Source organism: Hyperolius riggenbachi, chromosome 4, assembly GCF_040937935.1.
Source record: "Hyperolius riggenbachi isolate aHypRig1 chromosome 4, aHypRig1.pri, whole genome shotgun sequence".
NCBI classification, from domain to species: domain Eukaryota; kingdom Metazoa; phylum Chordata; class Amphibia; order Anura; family Hyperoliidae; genus Hyperolius; species Hyperolius riggenbachi.
In genome coordinates this window covers 353371234-353395411 of record NC_090649.1, presented here as the reverse complement: position 1 = coordinate 353395411, position 24178 = coordinate 353371234, and the positions used below count along the sequence as shown (strand labels likewise).

At 44.1% G+C, this 24178-nt stretch overlaps 1 protein-coding gene across 4 annotated transcripts in view; it reads left to right on the top strand.

Moving 5' to 3' along the window:
• Positions 1-24178, top strand: part of MEMO1 (mediator of cell motility 1) — a 715696-nt gene that overhangs the window by 279712 nt on the left and 411806 nt on the right. Inside the window, exon 5 of one of the 4 annotated variants that reach the window (XM_068231917.1) lies at positions 7321-7414. The exons of the other annotated variants lie outside the window; for them this stretch is intronic. Coding sequence (XP_068088018.1) covers positions 7321-7414 — 94 coding nt within the window. The remainder of the gene's footprint in view (positions 1-7320; positions 7415-24178) is intronic. 4 annotated transcript variants of the gene reach the window in all.

Sequence of the window (24178 nt, the reverse complement as noted above, 5' to 3'; positions counted from 1 at the left end):
AGCCAGTGGAGGGATTCAAGAAGGGATTCAAGGAGGGGATCCGCCGTGGTGGAGCGATGAGAGCAGTGGATAATTCTGGCTACCGCATTCATGATGGACTGCAGTGGGGCTATTCGGGTCATAGGGAGACCAGACAGAAGGGCATTGCAATGGTCAATTGGGGTCAAAAGTCAGTTTAGTAACTTTATGAACTCCTCCTTTTTGATATTGTTAGGAATCCTGCTCTTTGTGGTTGCACCTGCTAATTTCCAGGACTGTGGACACACACACACACACACACACACACACACACACACACACACACACACACACACACACACACACACCCCAGAAAATAATTCATAGCTAAATGAGACACTTTGTGTATGGGGAGTTCAGCAGTCTCTTACTACACCTCCCTTGTGACTGCGTTCCCCTTCCATACCTTAAAACTGCTCCGACGTACTATTCAAGTTGATTGGTGCCCTTGACCCTCACGCTGTATGTTGGGTTGGCTCCATGACCACGCTCCCCTCTCTATTCATAATGGAAGTGCGCTGGGGACGCATCAGCGCACAAGCACATTAATTAAGACTATAGAGAAGCGTGGCCATGGAGCCAACCCCAGCGTGTGAGGATCAGAGGGCGCCGAAGATCTTGCATAGGATACCAGAGCAGTTATAGGGAATGGAGGGGGGAATCCGCTACCAGAGAAGTGCAGTAAGAGACTACACACCTCCCCATACACTAACATAGCATCTACCCCTCCCCTGAGAGTAAATGCCCCTTTCCAACCCAAACATAATAAGCCCTAGCACATAATTGCCCCCCCCCCCCCCCCAGGGGGAGAGTAAATGCCCCCTTCCAACCCAAACATAATAAGCCCTAGCACATAATTGCCCCCCCCCCCCCCAAAAAAAAAAAAAAGAAAGAATACAAGACAATGTCATATATTGGGGGAAAAGGTGTTTGTGTATAAATAAAATAAATAAAAAAATACTTTTCAGGTCTGCAGCCACAGTATGAAGCTGCGGATGCTGAAGCGTTTTCTGCATGCTGGGAATCTGTTGCTAATGTCTCCTGTCTCCTCCTCCAACCTGATGCAGTGGCGGGAATCGCACTGTTAGTGCCTCCTCTCTCCTCCTCGTGCCAGGGATTGCGCTGTAAAAGCTCTCTCCTCCTAGTGCTGGGGATCGTGCAATGCCTCCTCGCTCTTTCTCTTGCCGGGAATCGTGCTGAAATGCCTTCTGGTTCCTACAACCTGAATCAGTGCAGGGATCCTGCTTTAAATGCCTCCTCCTCCGATCTGATGCAGTCCTGTATCTGTGCGGCACAGGCATCTGCCTACTACTTCCTCAACCATTTAGTTGTTAAAATTTTCAGACAGTGCACCAATCTTTGCCTTGTTTGTTTACTACAGGCCACCATACTGAAACCTGCAGGGAGACATGACTGTAGTTGTGCAGGAAGTAGTAGGAGGATGCCTGTGTGCAGCACGGAGAGAGCATGGAGACAGGGCTGCATCAGAGGAGGGAGACATTAGCAGCACAATCCGATCCCCTGGCAGGCATGACAGGCTTCAGCATTCACAGAGATATCGTCCACACTAGACATGGTGGCAGAATGGAGTCCACGGACCGTGCTCCGTGTTTGACAAACCAGAACCCACACTGATCCGTTTTGCAAAAAAGTGCATCCGTTTTGTATCAGTTTGCATTCTGTTTTTCACCCCAGAAAACGTGTCTTTTGATAGTAGGGGTTATTGGCCAATAGGAAGGTAGTAGGAGGCAAGTTTTTTTTGGCAAATAAACGATCAATTTGCCAATGTTTATCAGTAGGAAGGAAGTGGGCGTGGCTATGTGTAAAAAAAATCCAGTAATTTAACCATTTATGGGCATGTGGAATGTAGTGGAATTGGTTTTGGGAGTGGTTTATGGCCAATGGGGAGAAAGTGGGATTGGTTATGCTGTAAAGAAGCAATTGTTGAACCATAGGAGGACATTTGGAATGTACAGGGGAGGATTTTGGAAGTGGCTTTGAAGTGTATTGTCTGGAAAACCTGGGTTTTGACACACACTTCAGAGCACAGCAGGGAAGCCCACAGCAGAGCAGCCCAGCCTGGGCCAAGGACCCCATTGTATTCTTGTTCTGGATGAACCTAGCCTGGCTGGGGGTCTTCCTGTACTATGCGGGGAACCTCCTGCACTCAAGAAGACAAAGATGGTGGGTGCATCCCCTCCTGCAAGAAAGGCAACAGAAAGGGCAGTTCACTCAGCTCCATCGAGACCTCTGGCGACACCCACAAGTTTTTCAAGTATTGCTGGATGTCTGTGAGTGTGTAAGTACCCTTTTTTTTTTACCTATAAGTACCTCGTCCTGTCCCCACATTTGTCACGTGGCTCATGGTAATGTACTTTTGTGTTCCAGCTTTGATAAACTTCTGGAGATGTTGAGGCCTGATCTTCTGAAGCACACCTGCTTGAGGAAGGCCATCACCCCGGATGAGCAACTCCTGATCACCTTGCGGTATGTAATGTATGCTATAGCTATACCACTTTGCTCTTTGAAAATGAGTAGACCAATGTTTTTGTCCGAAAAAAAAAATGTTCAACAAATCTACCAACATGGTAGGAAAACCAAACTTTAACTTCCAACTTGGAAGAGTAGCTCAAGTTCAGAAATTCATGTTACGGCTCATAAATTTTTGTGTTGTTTACACTTTTCTTTGTGATCATTTCCCCTGTTTTTTATCCCTCCCCCAGACCACATGTACAATGCCTGTCCCACTGGCCATGAATTGGGAGGGGCCAGGTCAGCTTCATCCATGTGGAAGACACTGCCTGACTCACTAGCTTTTTAGCTACCTGTCCTTCAAGACCAAACATCAGCACAAGCCCAGTCACTTGCCGATGGACAAGCTGTGATGGACCTGTGTTGATCACTTGGTCTTGAAGGGCAGGTAGCAAAGCCAGTGGCCCTGGGACAATGAGGTATTCTGTGCAACTGAACAACACCTTTCACAAGTGCAAAGTAATTGAGGTGCAGTACCTGAGCAATGTAATAGGACAACCTTACAAATAGTACAAAACTATACAATATAGCACACCAAATGTATCCCAGACACTGCCTGACTCACTAGCTTCAGCTACCTGTCCTTCAAGTCCAAGGATAAGTGCAAGCCCACTTGCTTGTGGATGGACCTGTGTTGATCACCTGGTCTTGAAGGGCATGTAGCAAAGCCAGTGAACCAGGGATCCTGGGACAATGAGGTATTCTGCACACCTGAGCAGCAGCCTTCACAAGTGCAAAGTAGTTGAGGTACAGTACCTGAGCAATGTAATGGAACAACCTTAAAAACAGCACTAAACTATAAAATATAGCACACCAAGTGTATCCCAGAAGTTGCCTAACTCGCTAGCTTTAGCTACCTGTCCTTCATGACCAAGGATCAGCACAAGCCCATTCACTTGTAGATGGACAAGCTGTGATGGACCTGTGTTGATTACCTGGCCCTGAAGGGCAGGTAGCAAAACTAGTGAAAAATAGCACTTGTGCCTACTTTTTAGGATCATGTTCAGGGAAATAAAGAAAGTTGCCACTAGTGTTCTGGGAAGTCGTAGTAGGAGTGCTTGTTTGCATGCCATAACCTTGTGTTAGCTGGGTTTAAGTCGGCCATTCCTCTGCAGTAGAGGGAGGGAAAGAAGGGTCCGGATGGTAACCCTGGTATGACTGAGACGGAGATGGACCCTGGTATGGCTGAGTGGGAGATGGTTGCCATGCGCTTGGCCTACTTGGTGGTGTTGAGTAATCTAAATGACATTTGACAGCCTCAAGTAATCTAAATTGGCAGTGTATCTGCCTATGTCGTGGGACTTGTTCCATTAGGGGCTAAAGCAACATAACTGAATAGTAAAGTTGGCTATTCTGGTGCTGCATCAGGCGTGCAATCTCCTGGTGATGTTCTAGGCCAAAACTATGAAGCTGCTCTTGAAAACTTCTCCTTTCAACTTGAAACATTTCCCTTTCTGCTTGAAAATTTTGTGTCTCAGCTTGCAACTGCTCCTGAAACAGCTGCCTTTCCTTTAGCAGTTGCTGGATGGCTTCGACCAACTGGTTTTTTAGGGTTTCAATATGTCCTACATATTGCTCTGAAATACTTGCACTTGCATGGTCCTGTAGCCTTCTGGAAACCATAGCTTCCTGATTCCACATCATTCCCACAAGGTTGGAAACGGCTCCAGCCGTCTGCACATTTCCCATTCCGGCCCCGCGAGCAACTGGTAAGCGAAGATGCTTGTCTTTGTTGTAAGTCAGCAGTTGCAGTACTTGCCTGTTCTGTGGCCGGTACTTCTGCAGCTAGTAGGGTGGACACTGATGGCAATGATGCCGCTGATGCATGTGATTGATCGTCATACTCTGTCTTCCAAGTTTATAGTTGTCAAGGCTTCCATTAAACTCTCAGGTGATGCATCACTAGTGTGTAAGGCAGGTCCCTCATTTGAGTCATCCAAGAGTGCGTCAAAGTTATCTCCAGTACTGTGGATAAATGTTTTAGAAAAATTGACAGTCCCTCTCTTCTACAAGGGGTCTCAGGAAGTGCAGTAGAGATGTGTAGCAGTATGGAGTCCTTTTGGAAGCGCCACTTCCTCTCCTCTGGTCAGTTTTCTCCGCCTTCAGCTCCTTAACAAAACTGTCCCGTATACTTTGCCATTTTGTCTTAATTTTTTTCAACTGTGGAAACAAACAAATAAAACAACTTGTCATTATTTCTTTTTAGGTTCCTGGTGACTGGTCAGAGCTACACAAGCCTGCACCTAACATTCAGAGTGGGCAAGAACACCATCAGTTCTATCGTCAACAGAACTAGCAGGGTGATCTGGAACAAGCTGGTGGAGAAGTATATGCCAGTTCCCAATTCTAGAAAGTGGATAGAGGTTGCTGAACTGTTCTGGGATAGGTGCAACTTCCCAAACTGCCTAGGAGCCATTAACGGTAAACCTGTGCGGCTACAGAAACCAATGGGGAGCGGCAGTCTGTTTTTCAACTACAAAAAATACTTTTGTTTGGTCCTCCTGGCTGTAGCTGACGCAGACTACAATTTCATCTATTTGGACGTTGGCTCCTATGGTGGTTCCAGTGACTTGGGGGTATTCCAGCGGTCAAAGCTATATAGACTATTCAATGAGGAGCGACTGGACATCCCCGGGGACAATCCATGGCCTGGAAGAAGATCACCCAGCTATCCTTACGTGTTTGTTTGCGACCAGGCCTTTGCATTGTCCCACCATGTGATGAGGCCGTATGGGCAGAGGCGCCTCGACCGCCGGCAACGAGTGTTCAATCACCAGTTGACTAAGGCTCGTAGGGTGGTCTAATGTACCTTTGGCATCATGTCAAACAAGTGGAGAGTGTTCCACACGTCCCTACTGCTGAACCCTGTCAATGCTACAGCGGTAGTGAAGGCAGCTTGCATCCTCCACAATTTTGTTAGGCAAGAGGCATCTTGACCAGGATTACTTGCCTCAAATTCGCCAGTATGCAACAAGGGGTAGGATTCAGGCCAAGAGTATTCGGGATCACTTGGCACAATACTTCTTATCGACAGACAGGTACTTCCCATATCAAGACATAATAGTGCCTCGTTAAAACTGGACAATTGTTTTTTATTGTTTTTGGAGTGGTGTGGGATGTTCTGTACTGATTTTAGTTATGTTAACATGTTGTTCTAAATTTTTAAGTTTTTCTTGAATACATTTTTTTAAAAAACCTTGTTTGTTCTAAAAACAGCGAAGGGAGGGGGGGCGGGGGGGGGAGGGGACGAGTGTGTTGGCAGTGTAGAGACTCTGGAGTGGGGGCGGAGTGTGAGTGGCAATGTAGAGACACTGGAGGGGGGGTGTGAGTGGCAGTGTGGAGACATGGGGAGGGTGTGAGTGGCAGTGTGGAGACACTGTAGAGGGGGGGGGATGTAAGTGGCAGTGTGAAGACACCTGGAGGGGGGTGGGGGGGGGGGGGAGTGTGAGCGGCACTTTGGAGACAGTGGAGGGGGAGGGGAAGTGTGAGTGGCAATGTGGAGACACTGGAGGGGGGGGGGGGGGGCATGTGAGTGGCAGTGTGGGGACATGGGGGGGGCGTGTGAGTGGCAGTGGGCAGACAATGGAGGGGGGGAGTGGCAGTGTGGAGACACTGAAGGGGGCAGGGAGATGAGTTGAAATGTGGGTACTTTATACACAAACCAACATCTATCTAAAAAAAACTACTTTAAAGAACACACCACACACATTACAGAGCACACTTGTGTTCCTTGGCCTTCTTTCTGGCTGTGAGTGTGTCATAGTCCTTCACAAACTGTTTTGTTATATCCTCCCAAACGAGTCTGCAATGGTGAAGGTCGCTGTGCTTGTCATGACGCTTGTCATAAAGCTCAGGGTGCTCCTGGACAGCCATAGTCAGGTCCTCCATGTTGACAAAACTCCTGGTGAGCATGATGGCTGCGCTCGTCTCTCCCAGCTTGTCAACAGGAAGCTGTCAAAGATGACGTTGAGGGAAGGAAAAGGAAGTTCCTGCGATCTGTTTATCCCTCAGTTTTGTGTTTACTTTTGTATGTGGAGAGGGAGATTCGTTTTTATATTGTCTTTCATTGCCTATGCGTGTATCCATGGTCCGTGAAAACCCTGCAAATCCAGACCCTGCGTCAAGTTTTTTTTAAAGCGGATGCCCCGGGTCGCCCATGGATCCTTTTTTGAACAGGGTGAAGACGGCCCCTATTTTTAACATTGTTATCCGTGGCTCCGGGTTTTATCCCGTCCTCAAAGCGGAGCCACGGATACATTTTTAAAACAAGTGTGAACCGGCCCTTACACTGAAGCTGCCTACCAGAGAGACAACACGGAGTGGTAAGAGCAGGGCGTGGGCAATACAGTGCTTTCAACTGACAGTGTTTACTATTTGAGTTCTGGCCAGGGAAGTTGGGGGACATTAGACTGTAATAGCAGGGAGAGCAGTGCAGTGTGTTTTCTATGCGAGTTCTGGCCAGGGGAGCTGGGGATGTTAGAGCAGTGTGTTCCACAAGACACAATGAGGGTAAAGAAGCGCCCAGGGGTTTATAAAACTGAGTTAAAAACAGTAAAAACGATAAATGAGGTGGCTTACCTCAATAAGAACATTCTCAGAGGAAAAAAGAGAATTTCATTTTTGCAAAGGCAACACGTTTCACGGGTCTAAGCCAGCTTCCTCAGGCCAATAAGAGTGCCAAAGTATGTAGAGCCAGTATGCATGGAGCGCTCCTGTTGTGGGTGGGGTTCAAAAACGGACCAGTTTTGAAGCTGTTATTGTCTTTTACAGAAGTCTGGGACACCCAGAGTGGAGACTGGTTCATTATCTCCACCTGCTTATTGGGGTCGGTATTGTGGTCGGTTGCACCCAGCAACCCACCTTTGTGAGTAGCCCTTTTATCATTATATTGTTTTCAGTGTTACTAACATACTACACCATTTGGGCTCCCGATTTTTGTTTTGTCCCTATATACATAGTAGTGATCCTGCCTACCCCAGCACCCACATAGACCTATCCTTCCCACCCAGCACCCACAATTACCTTTTCATCCCCTAGCAGTACCCCTCCTGTCCTCAACAGCATCCGCAGGTGTCAGGAACCGGCCCGCGGCACGCCTGCGTATACGGTTCCCGACTGCGGGTTTGACCAGATCGAGAGGGGAAGCAGCCTTAGTCAAGCTAGAGTACTAATCAGTTCTATGCATAAGCGGTGTCATAAATTACTTGAGACTTATCACTCCCTTTGATATGGAGATGAGGCCAACCTAGACTGTAAACATATACTAAACAATTTAAAATGGTCGCACAGCCTCATAAAGTATACCAAGTTACGTTTATTATATCAAAATCGTTAAGACACCAATCCTCAGACATATTAGCCATAGGTCAGTATGTTCCCCAAACAATCCCCATAAAAACAGTTACTGCGGATGACATATATGACGCTGACTGCGTACCAAATGGTAACAATTCAATATCTTAAGCATAGAAACAAAACTGTGTCTGGCCAGAAACATCAATTTTGCTGCACTTACCCGCGTCCGCGCATTCATTCACCACACATGCATGTGCCTAGATATTAGGTATGGGGGGCCCCCTTTAAATTAACTTGGATTCCTCCAAATGGTTCAGTTCGTCAAGATATCACCAGAACTTGAATAACAGCCACTTGGTCAAAGCAAAGAGGGGTAGATCTCACCCATATCAAGGTATATCATCCAGGAAGCTTCCGCTGATCCGTGTGGCAGAGTCCTATTGATTGGCCTGGGAGCGTAATGCTGTTGGCTCCACCATGACGCAACTCTCTTACACGGAAGACGCCAGCCCGAAATTCCGTGCCCCACGTGTGTGGATGATGCTGCAGTACACGCAGCCGCGTCAGCTCCGCCCACCGACGCGTTTCACGTCCCAATTGGACGTTTCATCAGGGTGTGGTTTTGCTAGCAAACGTCACCACCTATGTAGTGGTTCAGGCTCCGCCCACCGCATCTCCGTTGCCATGCTCACCATTCGTTTTTCGCTGCATAGAATGTATGCGGTGCGGCCCGTATATAAAGCACTCTATAAGACAGCCTCTTTTATACTGTTATGTCACAATCAAACCATATCTATACTTGATGTTTTGAGTCCATATATATACCCCATTCTCAGAAACTTTCCACTCATAACAATTAGATTTGGTGGGCATGCCACATCTGCACATTGAATGTCCATAGCAGAGTAAGACCATGAAGAAAGAGAGTCCATGCATGCAGTTCATGGTATAGTTCATCATCCAAGAATGTCGTGCTTTATCAGACAGGTCATTTCACGCTGTACATTTACATGACGGTTCCAAACCTGATTAATCATCATTAGGGCACATATTGTCCTTAAAGAGAACCCGAGGTGGGTTTGAAGAATATTATCTGCATACAGAGGCTGGATCTGCCTATACAGCCCAGCCTCTGTTGCTATCCCAAACCCCCCTAAGGACCTCCTGCACTCTGCAATCCCTCATAAATCACAGCCATGCTGCTGACAAACAGCTTGTCAGAGCTGGCTGTGTTTATCTCTATAGTGTCAGTCTGCTGCTCTCCCCGCCTCCTGCAGAACTCCAGTCCCCGCCTGCATCCCTTCCCTCCCTGCTGATTGGAGGGAAGGGATGGGGGCAGGGACCGGAGCTATGCAGGAGGCGGGGGAGCAGCTGAGACTGACACTACAGATGTAAACAGAGCCTCACAGCACGACTGTGATTTATGAGGGATTGCACAGTGCTGGGGGACCTTAGTGGGGTTTGGGATAGCAACAGAGGCTGGGCTGTATAGGCAGATCCAGCCTCTGTATGCAGATAACATTCTTTAAACACACCTCGGGTTCTCTTTAAAGGCACAGTTATCATTCATTGCGGATCCTTCCATACACATGCTTTACCCATTTTTTCCCAGAATTAATTAGAGTATATACAGACTGATCATGGGCACATCCCTCAATGAGCACTAATTTTACTCCAAAGGGTATTATTGGTTCAATGTGTCAATATCCATTGGCTCTAAGGAAAGGGGACAGGTCTAATTCGGCGTTTAACCCTCTAGGTGTCACTGTGCCAAGTTTGAAGATCCACATCGCCTCCTTGCAGTAGAGTATTTCATCAAAGTCACCACGTCTATTTGATATTTTTAAATTGTAAATCCCCTTGACTGTGGTTCCCCTCAAGTTATTCTGATGACATTCTCTATAGTGGTCATAGATGACCCCTGTCGATTTCCCCTTGGTTATCTTTCCAAAATGCTCGAGAATCCTCTCCTTTAGTGCCCTTTTGGTCTTGCCAATATACTTTAGTCCACAGGGACATTGTATCATGTACACCACCTTTTTGGTGTCACAATTTATAAAGGATCTAATGGCAAACTCTTTGTTGCCACTATCAAAAAATACATTGGCATGATCAACATAAGGACATAGCTTGCACTTGGAACACTTGAACATCCCTGTAGGCTTCCTACTGTCAAGCCATGTCAAGGGGTTCTTTTGCAGTTCACTATGTACCAGCCGGTCTTTTAAATTGGGCGCTCTTCTGGCAGTTAGAAGTGGTCTTGGACCCACTATTTTTTCAATTTCTTTGTCAGAGGTGAGTATTGGCCAAAATCTGCTCAATAATTCACGTAAATTATTCCAATGGGCCCCGTAGCCGGTCACGAGGCGCATATGTCCATCTCCCTCCGTTCTGTGCGGCATCCCCCTGGGGGCCAGCAGTTTCTGCCGGTCCAGATCCCAAGCCCGCCGCAAAGCATTCCGTAATACCGAATGCGGATATCCACGCTCGCGGAACCGCTGATACATATTACGTGCTTCATTTCTGAAGTCTTCATCCCTGCAGCAATTCCTCCTCAAACGGAGGAACTGCCCGTATGGGATTCCCTTCTTTAGAGAGGATGGGTGGTGGCTGGTTGCATGTAATACCGTATTGCCAGCCGTAGGCTTACGATACGATGTTGTTACAATCGCCTGACCCTCCACCTTCAACAAGAGATCCAAAAATGGGATCTCCCTCCCAAAGGAGAAAGTCAAGCGAATGTTCTTAGTATTGATATTCAATTTAGATATGAATTGTTCCAATTCCTCAGTGGTACCTCTCCAGACCATTAACACGTCGTCAATAAATCTAATCCAGAGGGCGACGTGTGCACCAAACTCCGGACTGGGATAGACCTGTTCCCGTTCCCAGAGTCCCAGGTGCAAACACGCATAGGCTGGTGCACACGACGCCCCCATCGATGTTCCGCGTAATTGTTGATAGAATTGGCCTTCAAATATGAAACAATTCCTAGTAAGAATTAGTTTCATAGCCTCCACAATAAACGCATTGTGGGCCGCTGCAGAGGGATGCCGCTCACGGAGGAAGAAGGACATTGCCCGGAGCCCCTCCTCGTGTGGGATCGACGTGTAGAGAGACTCCACGTCGATCCCGACAAGGATAGACCCCGGGGGCACCTCAAAACCGGCCAGGACGCTCAGGACGTCACGTGTGTCCTGTATGTAAGAGGGTAGCGCTTGGACCAGTGGGCAGACCTTTCTGTCTATGTACTGTCCCAAACGCTGAGTAGGACTCCCAATCGCCGACACGATTGGTCGTCCTGGAGGATTTTCCATGGATTTATGCACCTTAGGGATAATGTATAGGGTTGGTACATTAAAGGTAGTCACAGTCAAATAATCAAACTCTTTTTTAGTCAATATTTTTTCACATAAACCTTCATCAATAAGGCTATTGACCTGTTCCTTAATTGACGGAAAGGGATTGTCACGAAGTTTCCGATATGTATTAATATCATTTAGTTGTCTTTGAATCTCCTGCACATATTTTTCCTCATCCATGAGGACAACGTTTCCCCCTTTATCACTGGGTTTAATTACTAAATGGGGGGCCTTTTGGAGTTCCTCCAAAGCTAATTGTTCCTGTGATGTTAAGTTCTTTTCATTTTTGGAGGGAGATAGCCTTAAATTCCAAAGTTCTTGTTCAACCGTGTTCAAAAATACTTGAACACTTTTATTTTGGGATAGGGGGGGGGGGGGGGCATAAATACAGATTTAAGCCGTAAGGCAGTTATGGGTGGTGGGGTCAGGGGTGTAGTGGAGTCATCAGATATCAATTCAGGGGAAACATTATCTATGTCAGCAGACCCAAAGACACCATGAACACCCTGTTCATCCAGGAGGGATTGTAGGGCCACAATAGCTTCCCTCTCATCTTGTGCCAAACACACATACCCTGAAGTTGGATCATCATTTGATTGCGGGTTTTGTCCCATTGTGAGTTTTAGAATTACTTTTCTTAGGAACAAATAAATATCTTTATATATCTGAAATATGTCACCTGGTATGGTTGGTGAGAAGGACAAGCCTTTTTTAAGCAGTGAAATGTGTCTTTCCTCTAGTTTGAAATTCGATAGATTTATAACATTCCTGCTGGCTTCTTCATTACATAAGTTCCCATTAGTGTCTAGTTTTTCTGGCTCTCACTTCTCGTTATCCTGCCTGGATTGTCTATCCCTTCTGGTTCTCTCATAGTTCTTCCTTCTTTCTGATCTCTTCCCCTGCCTCTGCCTCGTCTTCTCCCCCTTCCTCTCCTACCTCTGCCTCGCCCCCTGCTCTGTGGTATATCGTCCTCTAAAAAAGTGACAGATCTTCTACTGTTACCTGACACATCAGTGTCTATACTCGAAGGCTCCAGACTGTCCAGTCCCATAGATCCCTTTCTTCCCTTCTTTCTAGTTTTCTTTTGATTAATTCTGTTAATGGGATTTAGGGCCTCATCAGAGTCCCATCTACTTAGATCCTTTTGAAATTTTTGTTGTTTCTGTTTTTTAATTGCAGCCTGAATTTTCTCAATCTGTTTCTTAAGGTTTTCATTAAAGGAATTAAACTCAGCATGGGAGCTATATGCATTCAACTCCTCTACACTCTCCGCTATCTCCTCCGTTATCTCATTCAATTGTTCTCTTTCTTCATCTGCCATCATTTTTAGTATTTCTAGGCCACGTTCTAAGGCCTTTTCTTTCCATTTTTCTACAAATCGTGTTGTCAGCAGACTGCCAGCAGGAATGATTTATGACACCGCTTATGCATAGAACTGATTAGTACTGTCAAATAGTGTTTAGATTAACATATAAGCTACTGCCAATCTTGGCAAAACCTCAATTTTTAACCATAGGAGCAAGATTATATAGTCCCCTTTATTCACTATTTTAATTAAGTGTCTAGCAAACCTTTAAGCCCCTAGGTGGTGGGCACTGCACTGTTTGAAATGGCGTATACGATTAGTGATGAATTGGATGGTGAAATAGCCGCCAGTTTCTCAACTGATATGGTTGATGGTGTGAGCGACATATCTGAATTGAAACAATTATTTTTTGCACAAAAGTCTGCTTGTTAAACAACTTAAGCGTAAGTGGAATGCGTCATTGCTTGAGTCATACGTGAAGGCAGGGGTCATACCTGATGGCCTACTGGAACGAATCATTCCTGCTGGCAATCTGCTGACAACACGATTTGTAGAAAAATGGAAAGAAAAGGCCTTAGAACGTGGCCTAGAAATACTAAAAATGATGGCAGATGAAGAAAGAGAACAATTGAATGAGATAACGGAGGAGATAGCGGAGAGTGTAGAGGAGTTGAATGCATATAGCTCCCATGCTGAGTTTAATTCCTTTAATGAAAACCTTAAGAAACAGATTGAGAAAATTCAGGCTGCAATTAAAGAACAGAAACAACAAAAAATTCAAAAGGATCTAAGTAGATGGGACTCTGATGAGGCCCTAAATCCCATTAACAGAATTAATCAAAAGAAAACTAGAAAGAAGGGAAGAAAGGGATCTATGGGACTGGACAGTCTGGAGCCTTTGAGTATAGACACTGATGTGTCAGGTAACAGTAGAAGATCTGTCACTTTTTTAGAGGACGATATACCACAGAGCAGGGGGCGAGGCAGAGGCAGGAGAGGAAGGGGGAGGGGGAGAGGACGAGGCAGAGGCAGGGGAAGAGATCAGAAAGAAGGAAGAACTATGAGAGAACCAGAAGGGGTAGACAATCCAGGCAGGATAACGAGAAGTGTGAGCCAGAAAAACTAGACACTAATGGGAACTTATGTAATGAAGAAGCCAGCAGGAATGTTATAAATCTATCGAATTTCAAACTAGAGGAAAGACACATTTCACTGCTTAAAAAAGGCTTGTCCTTCTCACCAACCATACCAGGTGACATATTTCAGATATATAAAGATATTTATTTGTTCCTAAGAAAAGTAATTCTAAAACTCACAATGGGACAAAACCCGCAATCAAATGATGATCCAACTTCAGGGTATGTGTGTTTGGCACAAGATGAGAGGGAAGCTATTGTGGCCCTACAATCCCTCCTGGATGAACAGGGTGTTCATGGTGTCTTTGGGTCTGCTGACATAGATAATGTTTCCCCTGAATTGATATCTGATGACTCCACTACACCCCTGACCCCACCACCCATAACTGCCTTACGGCTTAAATCTGTATTTATGCCCCCCCTATCCCAAAATAAAAGTGTTCAAGTATTTTTGAACACGGTTGAACAAGAACTTTGGAATTTAAGGCTATCTCCCTCCAAAAATGAAAAGAACTTAACATCACAGGAACAATTAGCTTTGGAGGAACTCCAAAAGGCCCCCCATTTAGTAATTAAACCCAGTGATAAAGGGGGAAACGTTGTCCTCATGGATGAGGAAAAATATGTGCAGGAGATTCAAAGACAACTAAATGATATTAATACATATCGGAAACTTCGTGACAATCCCTTTCCGTCAATTAAGGAACAGGTCAATAGCCTTATTGATGAAGGTTTATGTGAAAAAATATTGACTAAAAAAGTTTGATTATTTGACTGTGACTACCTTTAATGTACCAACCCTATACATTATCCCTAAGGTGCATAAATCCATGGAAAATCCTCCAGGACGACCAATCGTGTCGGCGATTGGGAGTCCTACTCAGCGTTTGGGACAGTACATAGACAGAAAGGTCTGCTCACTGGTCCAAGCGCTACCCTCTTACATACAGGACACACGTGACGTCCTGAGCGTCCTGGCCGGTTTTGAGGTGCCCCCGGGGTCCATCCTTGTCGGGATCGACGTGAAGTCTCTCTACACGTCGATCCCACACGAGGAGGGGCTCCGGGCAATGTCCTTCTTCCTCCGTGAGCGGCATCCCTCTGCAGCGGCCCACAATGCGTTTATTGTGGAGGCTATGAAACTAATTCTTACTAGGAATTGTTTCATATTTGAAGGCCAATTCTATCAACAATTACGCGGAACATCGATGGGGGCGTCGTGTGCACCAGCCTATGCGTGTTTGCACCTGGGACTCTGGGAACGGGAACAGGTCTATCCCAGTCCGGAGTTTGGTGCACACGTCGCCCTCTGGATTAGATTTATTGACGACGTGTTAATGGTCTGGAGAGGTACCACTGAGGAATTGGAACAATTCATATCTAAATTGAATATCAATACTAAGAACATTCGCTTGACTTTCTCCTTTGGGAGGGAGATCCCATTTTTGGATCTCTTGTTGAAGGTGGAGGGTCAGGCGATTGTAACAACATCGTATCGTAAGCCTACGGCTGGCAATACGGTATTACATGCAACCAGCCACCACCCATCCTCTCTAAAGAAGGGAATCCCATACGGGCAGTTCCTCCATTTGAGGAGGAATTGCTGCAGGGATGAAGACTTCAGAAATGAAGCACGTAATATGTATCAGCGGTTCCGCGAGCGTGGATATCCGCATTCGGTATTACGGAATGCTTTGCGGCGGGCTTGGGATCTGGACCGGCAGAAACTGCTGGCCCCCAGGGGGATGCCGCACAGAACGGAGGGAGATGGACATATGCGCCTCGTGACCGGCTACGGGGCCCATTGGAATAATTTACGTGAATTATTGAGCAGATTTTGGCCAATACTCACCTCTGACAAAGAAATTGAAAAAATAGTGGGTCCAAGACCACTTCTAACTGCCAGAAGAGCGCCCAATTTAAAAGACCGGCTGGTACATAGTGAACTGCAAAAGAACCCCTTGACATGGCTTGACAGTAGGAAGCCTACAGGGATGTTCAAGTGTTCCAAGTGCAAGCTATAAAGGGAGGGGGGACACCAAGAGCCCAATAGTGTGATATTGTATAGATGATAATTAATAATGAGTAATATAACAATTTAATACTCACAAACCATGGTTACCATTAGGCAACCACTGTGAAGGCAGGTGGGGAGATTAACCTGACCCCACTCAGGATTAAAAGTCGCTCTCTGTAGATGGGAACAAGATGGGTACAACCCTCCACCAAGGGTGGACTTAGCAATATGTAGAAGCTTTCCAGAGGCGCCAATAGAATAAAAGTCACTTAAACGAACTTAAAACCGATGGGGCAGTGGTGGGCCTATCCCATCCATGCAGACAAAGCAAACAAAGGAAGGACTGTGGCATCAACAGTCAAACAACAATTTATTTATACTCCACAGTAAAAATAGGCAACGCGTTTCACGGGCTCAATCCCGCTTCATCAGGCCAATCAAAAAGGAGCATACAGCTGAAAACAAAGTGTCAGAGGACATAGTGTAAGGCAGGTTTTGGGAGTATCACTCATGTTCACAAACAATTCAATGTCAAAACATAACTATATGAACATAAAAACATATTCAGAGGTACTTATTATGCAACACTCTTAAATCATGCAATTCTATGCAAAGTGATTTTATGCAGAACATTTTCATGTAGAAAACTCGGTATTTAGCCTATTAGCTCTACTGGCCACTGTATTCCTTTTGCTTTTCATGCAACAGTTATGAATAGAGATACATTTGATCAGGTGAATAAATGCGTGTAAATTAATATGTTCCTTAATGGGATCAAGTGGTATATAATAATAAATGGGAGCTACCTGTTGATTCAGTATTGGGTCTAAATTTAAAGAAAGACGGGGGAGGGCAAACGTGTCACCAAGAGAGGTAAAAACGTATTTGCAGCTAAAAGGACAAAGAGTAAAAATATGGAGTAAAAATACAGAACAAAAATATAAAGTAAAAAATATATATATACACATATTATTATCTATAGAATATAGGGCAAACATGTATTATTACCAGGGTGAGGACGAGGTCAATCAAAGTATAATAGTACTAGAAATGGTAGTGATAATGATCTCTGTTAAACAATAAAACAATGGAACAATAAGACAGTCAAACAACAGACCAGCGTTGCCTGAACACTGGCTTACCTTATCAGCATCAAAACCACACTGAGCGCCTCTGTAATCACATAGAATGCTCCAGTGTCTTAAGAAGGGGGAGTGTAAGCTTTTCCACCAACCAGCAACTGCCATGTGGAACGTATGATGTCATTGCTGTGGTGCGGAGTAGAGATGGAAAAGTACCAAGTGTGAAAACTTACACACTGGCGTGATGGCTGCTGCCTATAGCGGCTAGATAGTGTAATGGTCAAGGGCTCTGCCTCCAACACAGGCGACCCAGGTTCAAATCCCGGCACAGCAAGCCAGCACCCAATTTAGTTTTTGGACATCAGTAATAATGAGGTAAACAAACATTTTGGAGTGTGAGGGAGATAACGTGGTAATAAAAAGTTTATAAAAAATATGTGTAAATAATAATAATAATAATAAAAATGTATGTATATATATATATATATATATATATATATATATATATATATATATATATATATATATATATATATAATACAATAATAACAAATAAATAAATACATTTAAAATTAATAACAATAATAATAATAATAATAATAATAATAATAATAATAATAAAAAGAGAGAGCGACATTTAAAAACTATAGCGGCTATATGTGGATCCAACATTCAGTAAACCTTTTCCAGTACTTCATTCAGTCCTTCTGGAATAAGGGTTTTGAGTACTTGGATCCAATACATTTCTCTTTTTTTGAGATTTTCATGGGCGTTGGGTGAAGTCTCACCAATAGAGTCAATCAAGGTTATGGAGAAGGAGTCTGGGTTACTGTGGTGGTGTGAATGAAAATGCCTGGAGACACTGTGGAAGGGAAATTTATTTAAGATGTTTCTCTTGTGCTGTCCTATCCTGTTACGTGCCATTTGTGTTGTCCTGCCCACATACTGGAGACGACAGGCACAGGTTATGACGTAAATGATATATTTTGATAGGCAAGTGTTGTTCTGTTTGATGGAATATTGAATACCTGTGGCTGTGGAATGAAACACTGGGGTATTGGTAACAAACTGGCATGCAGAACATCTGGGGCTCCTACAAGGGTGAGAGCCTGGTTCGATCGGGGACATGGTAAGAGTGGGAGCTGGAGGTGGTGTATGGAGACGACTGGGGGCTAGGAGATTCCGGAGATTGGGAGCTCTCCTATAAGTGATTGCTGGTTTGGATGGTAAAATTGTTTTAAGATAGGGGTCTTGTAGAAGGATTTCCCATCTATTATGAAGAATCTTTTTAATGTTTTGATGTTCTTTGTTGTATCTTGTGATAAACCGTGGTGGTGGGTCTGAAGTGGTCGGAGAGGAGGACAGTGGAGCTAGGTTCATAGATTTTGCTCTCCGACTGGCGTCTCTAATCAGTTTTCTAGGATATTTACGAGCTGTGAATTTTTTGGTCAGTAATTTAGATTGTTCCTCATAGTCAATATTTTCAGTACAGTTGCGGTAAATACGTTTAAACTGACAATATGGGGTATTGAGTGTCCACGGCCGGTGATGATAACTGTTAAAGTGGATGTAGTTATTGGAATCGACTGTTTTAAAAAAAGTTTTGGTTTTAATGGTATTAGACTCGATGAAGATGGTCAAGTCTAGAAAGTCAATGGTTGTGGAGTGATGATGTGACGTAAATTCTAGTCCGGCTGAGTTACTGTTGAGAAGTTGGATGAAAATGGGGATAAGGGATGTGTCGCCTTTCCAAATGAAGATTAAATCATCTATGTAGCGCTTGTAAAATACAATATTATTGATGAATAATGGATTGTGTTGTAGAAGTTGATTTTCCAATAGGCCCATTGTAAGGTTAGCATAAGATGGTGCAAATGAGCTGCCCATTGCAGTACCACTAATCTGATGATAAAATTGGTTATGGAAAGAAAAAACGTTATTTTCCAGAATGAATTCAGTGCAATGCAATAAGAATTGTTGTTGAATAACGGGCATGGATGGAATCGTGGAAAGGAAGAATTGAATAGCTGAAAGTCCAAATTGGTGTGGGATGTTGGTATAGAGAGAGGATATGTCACAGGTGAGCCAGTGAAAATCAGGGGACCAATTTATGTCGGACAGGAGCTGTATGAGATGTTGAGAATCTCTAAGATAGGAGGGTAGATTTCGGACCAGGGGCTGTAGGTGTTGGTCTAGAAAACGTGATAAATTGCTGCTCATGGAATCTATCCCTGCTATTATCGGCCTACCAGGTGGTTTTTGGAGATTCTTATGTATTTTGGGTAAGTAATAAAAAAATGGAGTTTTAGGCTGTAAATTTATAATAAAGTTCCCTTCCACAGTGTCTCCAGGCATTTTCATTCACACCACCACAGTAACCCAGACTCCTTCTCCATAACCTTGATTGACTCTATTGGTGAGACTTCACCCAACGCCCATGAAAATCTCAAAAAAAGAGAAATGTATTGGATCCAAGTACTCAAAACCCTTATTCCAGAAGGACTGAATGAAGTACTGGAAAAGGTTTACTGAATGTTGGATCCACATATAGCCGCTATAGTTTTTAAATGTCGCTCTCTCTTTTTATTATTATTATTATTATTATTATTATTATTGTTATTAATTTTAAATGTATTTATTTATTTGTTATTATTGTATTATATATATATATATATATATATATATATATATATATATATATATATATATATATATATATATATATATATATATATATACATACATTTTTATTATTATTATTATTATTATTTACACATATTTTTTATAAACTTTTTATTACCACGTTATCTCCCTCACACTCCAAAATGTTTGTTTACCTCATTATTACTGATGTCCAAAAACTAAATTGGGTGCTGGCTTGCTGTGCCGGGATTTGAACCTGGGTCGCCTGTGTTGGAGGCAGAGCCCTTGACCATTACACTATCTAGCCGCTATAGGCAGCAGCCATCACGCCAGTGTGTAAGTTTTCACACTTGGTACTTTTCCATCTCTATTCCGCCCCACAGCAATGACATCATACGTTCCACATGGCAGTTGCTGGTTGGTGGAAAAGCTTACACTCCCCCTTCTTAAGACACTGGAGCATTCTATGTGATTACAGAGGCGCTCAGTGTGGTTTTGATGCTGATAAGGTAAGCCAGTGTTCAGGCAACGCTGGTCTGTTGTTTGACTGTCTTATTGTTCTATTGTTTTATTGTTTAACAGAGATCAATATCACTACCATTTCTAGTACTATTATACTTTGATTGACCTCGTCCTCACCCTGGTAATAATACATGTTTGCCCTATATTCTATAGATAATAATATGTGTATATATATATATATTTTTTACTTTATATTTTTGTTCTGTATTTTTACTCCATATTTTTACTCTATATTTTTACTCTTGGTCCTTTTAGCTGCAAATACGTTTTTACCTCTCTTGGTGACATGTTTGCCCTCCCCCGTCTTTCTTTAAATTTAGACCCAATACTGAATCAACAGGTAGCTCCCATTTATTATTATATACCACTTGATCCCATTAAGGAACATATTAATTTACACGCATTTATTCACCTGATCAAATGTATCTCTATTCATAACTGTTGCATGAAAAGCAAAAGGAATACAGTGGCCAGTAGAGCTAATAGGCTAAATACCGAGTTTTCTACATGAAAATGTTCTGCATAAAATCACTTTGCATAGAATTGCATGATTTAAGAGTGTTGCATAATAAGTACCTCTGAATATGTTTTGATGTTCATATAGTTATGTTTTGACATTGAATTGTTTGTGAACATGAGTGATACTCCCAAAACCTGCCTTACACTATGTCCTCTGACACTTTGTTTTCAGCTGTATGCTCCTTTTTGATTGGCCTGATGAAGCGGGATTGAGCCCGTGAAATGCGTTGCCTATTTTTACTGTGGAGTATAAATAAATTGTTGTTTGACTGTTGATGCCACAAGTGCAAGCTATGTCCTTATGTTGATCATGCCAATGTATTTTTTGATAGTAGTGGCAACAAAGAGTTTGCCATTAGATCCTTTATAAATTGTGACACCAAAAAGGTGGTGTACATGATACAATGTCACTGTGGACTAAAGTATATTGGCAAGACAAAAAGGGCACTAACGGAGAGGATTCTCGAGCATTTTGGAAAGATAACCAAGGGGAAATCGACAGGGGTCATCTATGACCACTATAGAGAATGTCATCAGAATAACTTGAGGGGAACCACAGTCAAGGGGATTTACAATTTAAAAATATCAAATAGACGTGGTGACTTTGATGAAATACTCTACTGCAAGGAGGCGATGTGGATCTTCAAACTTGGCACAGTGACACCTAGAGGGTTAAACGCCGAATTAGACCTGTCCCCTTTCCTTAGAGCCAATGGATATTGACACATTGAACCAATAATACCCTTTGGAGTAAAATTAGTGCTCATTGAGGGATGTGCCCATGATCAGTCTGTATATACTCTAATTAATTCTGGGAAAAAATGGGTAAAGCATGTGTATGGAAGGATCCGCAATTAATGATAACTGTGCCTTTAAGGACAATATGTGCCCTAATGATGATTAATCAGGTTTGGAACCGTCATGTAAATGTACAGCGTGAAATGACCTGTCTGATAAAGCACGACATTCTTGGATGATGAACTATACCATGAACTGCATGCATGGACTCTCTTTCTTCATGGTCTTACTCTGCTATGGACATTCAATGTGCAGATGTGGCATGCCCACCAAATCTAATTGTTATGAGTGGAAAGTTTCTGAGAATGGGGTATATATATATGGACTCAAAACATCAAGTATAGATATGGTTTGCTTGTGACATAACAGTATAAAAGAGGCTGTCTTATAGAGTGCTTTATATACGGGCCGCACAGCATACATTCTATGCAGCGAAAAACGAATGGTGAGCATGGCAACGGAGATGCGGTGGGCGGAGCCTGAACCACTACATAGGTGGTGACGTTTGCTAGCAAAACCACACCCTGATGAAACGTCCAATTGGGACGTGAAACGTGTCTGTGGGCGGAGCTGACGCGGCTGCGTGTACTGCAGCATCATCCACACACGTGGGGCACGGAATTCCGGGCTGACGTCTTCCGTGTAAGAGTTGCGGCATGGTGGAGCCAACAGCATTACGCTCCCAGGCCAATCAATAGGACTCTGCCACACGGATCAGCGGAAGCTTCCTGGATGAGATACCTTTATTGGATATGGGTGAGATCTACCCCTCTTTGCTTTGACCAAGTGGCTGTTATTCAAGTTCTGGTGATATCTTGACGAACTGAACCATTTGGAGCAATCCAAGTTAATTTAAAGGGGGGCCCCCATACCTAATATCTAGGCACATGCATGTGTGGTGAATGAATGCGCGGACGCAGATAAGTGCAGCAAAATTGATGTTTCTGGCCAGACACAGTTTTGTTTCTATGCTTAAGATATTGAATTGTTACCATTTGGTACGCAGTCAGCGTCATATATGTCATCCGCAGTAACTGTTTTTATGGGGATTGTTTGGGGAACATACTGACCTATGGCTAATATGTCTGAGGATTGGTGTCTTTTAACGATTTTGATATAATAAACGTAACTTGGTATACTTTATGAGGCTGTGCGACCATTAGTCAAGCTAGAACAAGGCTGGGACCCCTCAGAACACTTCTCACTGCCACCACTAGCTGTCGCTAGACACTTCCACTCTGCTGGCGAGTCCTCAGCGCGCAATCCGCGTTTTCGTATTCGGGTCAGCTTTGCGCTTTAGGCCGAATACGGGAACGCCACGCACCCACACACACAGTACAGTTGTACAGTAACACTGCACAATCAGGCACTGACTTGTAATGCAAGTTACACTGTCGTGCAGCAAAACCACTAACAGCCGTTCCGAACGATACTGTTAGCCACTCCCACTCTGCTGTCCAGCGCAGAAGTGCCCCATACTCACAATGCAATTACAATTTCATATGGTAGTGTTGCTCAAGCATACAATTAGGCATGGACTTATACACCGTTACACTGCCGTCTCTTCTAGGCTGTGAGTGTTAATTTAGTACAGCAGAAGTCAAGCTTATTAAATAACAATTTAATATTCCAGGAAAAAAGTGGAACAATGCAGAAAGTAATATATACACAAGATGTGTAAAAAAGTTACAAAGATAAAAGTTACAAAAATGCACACAAGAATATTTGCGTAAAAATAAAATGAGGATTAAAGCGTTACCAACTTGAAGGTCTAAACGTTGTTGGCGGGAGCACGCCGTTTTTTCGACCAGGAGTCGAGATCATCCCTAGCTATGCGCTATCTCCAGGAGAAGATGCCCTGTGACTGTCCTGGACCAACTTAAATAGTCCAAAGTGTCCCCTGGGGCATTTAATGTCCAGCCCCCAGGAACTAATGCAATCTCCTAGATTGTGACATCACCGAAACGCTTGTCATAGTCTTCCTGTGATATGCGAACTTTAAAGGGTTCCTGTTTTAGCTTTTTGAAGGTTGCAGAATTCAACAGGTAAGATTGTATCCTAACAGACATCAAAAGGCTTCCTCAACATTATTTCCTAGCATGAAAGCTTTCCTGTCTCCGTTTTTAAAGTCTGCAGAGATTTCCAACCCCTTCCAGCCGGCTGTCATGTAAATGTCAAACCTTCCGGTGTCAGCTTCCCCTGTCCCCAAGACTCTGGTAGGCTTGCTTTGTATAATGGGACAATGGCTGACTCCAGAGTTCAAAAGCCATGCCGACCAGCCTATTCTTCCTCAATTGGCAGCTAATTAGCAGTAGACACAGTTTCCCCTGCTGGACTATGAGGGCAGAGGTAATGTATATTTACATGCAGACTCAGTTTACTCTGGCCAGGTGACCAATTACTCCCAAGCACAATACACATCTGAGGTTTTACCCAGTAGACAGAAAAAGGACAGAAATATGTTCTGTTATTATCCTTAACATTATCAGCACCCCAATATATCACCACAGCAGGGACCTCCCTTTCCAAAAGCATGACCTACAGTGACCTCTCCAATCACCAGCACCCACAATGACCTCTACCAACACCCAGCATCCACAGTGACTTTTCCCTCCCCCAGCAACCACAGAGACCTCCCTTTCCCGCAGCACCCACAGAGACCTCCCCTTCCCCCAGCACCCACAGTGACCACTCCCTCAGCACCCCACAGTGATCTCCCCTTCCTCCAGCACCCATACTGACCTTCACCTCCCTTAGCACCCATACTAACCTCTCCCCAACCACCCACACTAACCTCTCCCCAAGCACCCACAGTGACCTCCCCTTTCTCCAGCACCCCCTACCTCTACCTACCCCAGCACCCACAGTGACTTCCCCTTCCCCTAGCCCCCACACTGACTTCTACCTCCCACAGAACCCACAGTGACCTCTCCCTCCCCAGCAGCACT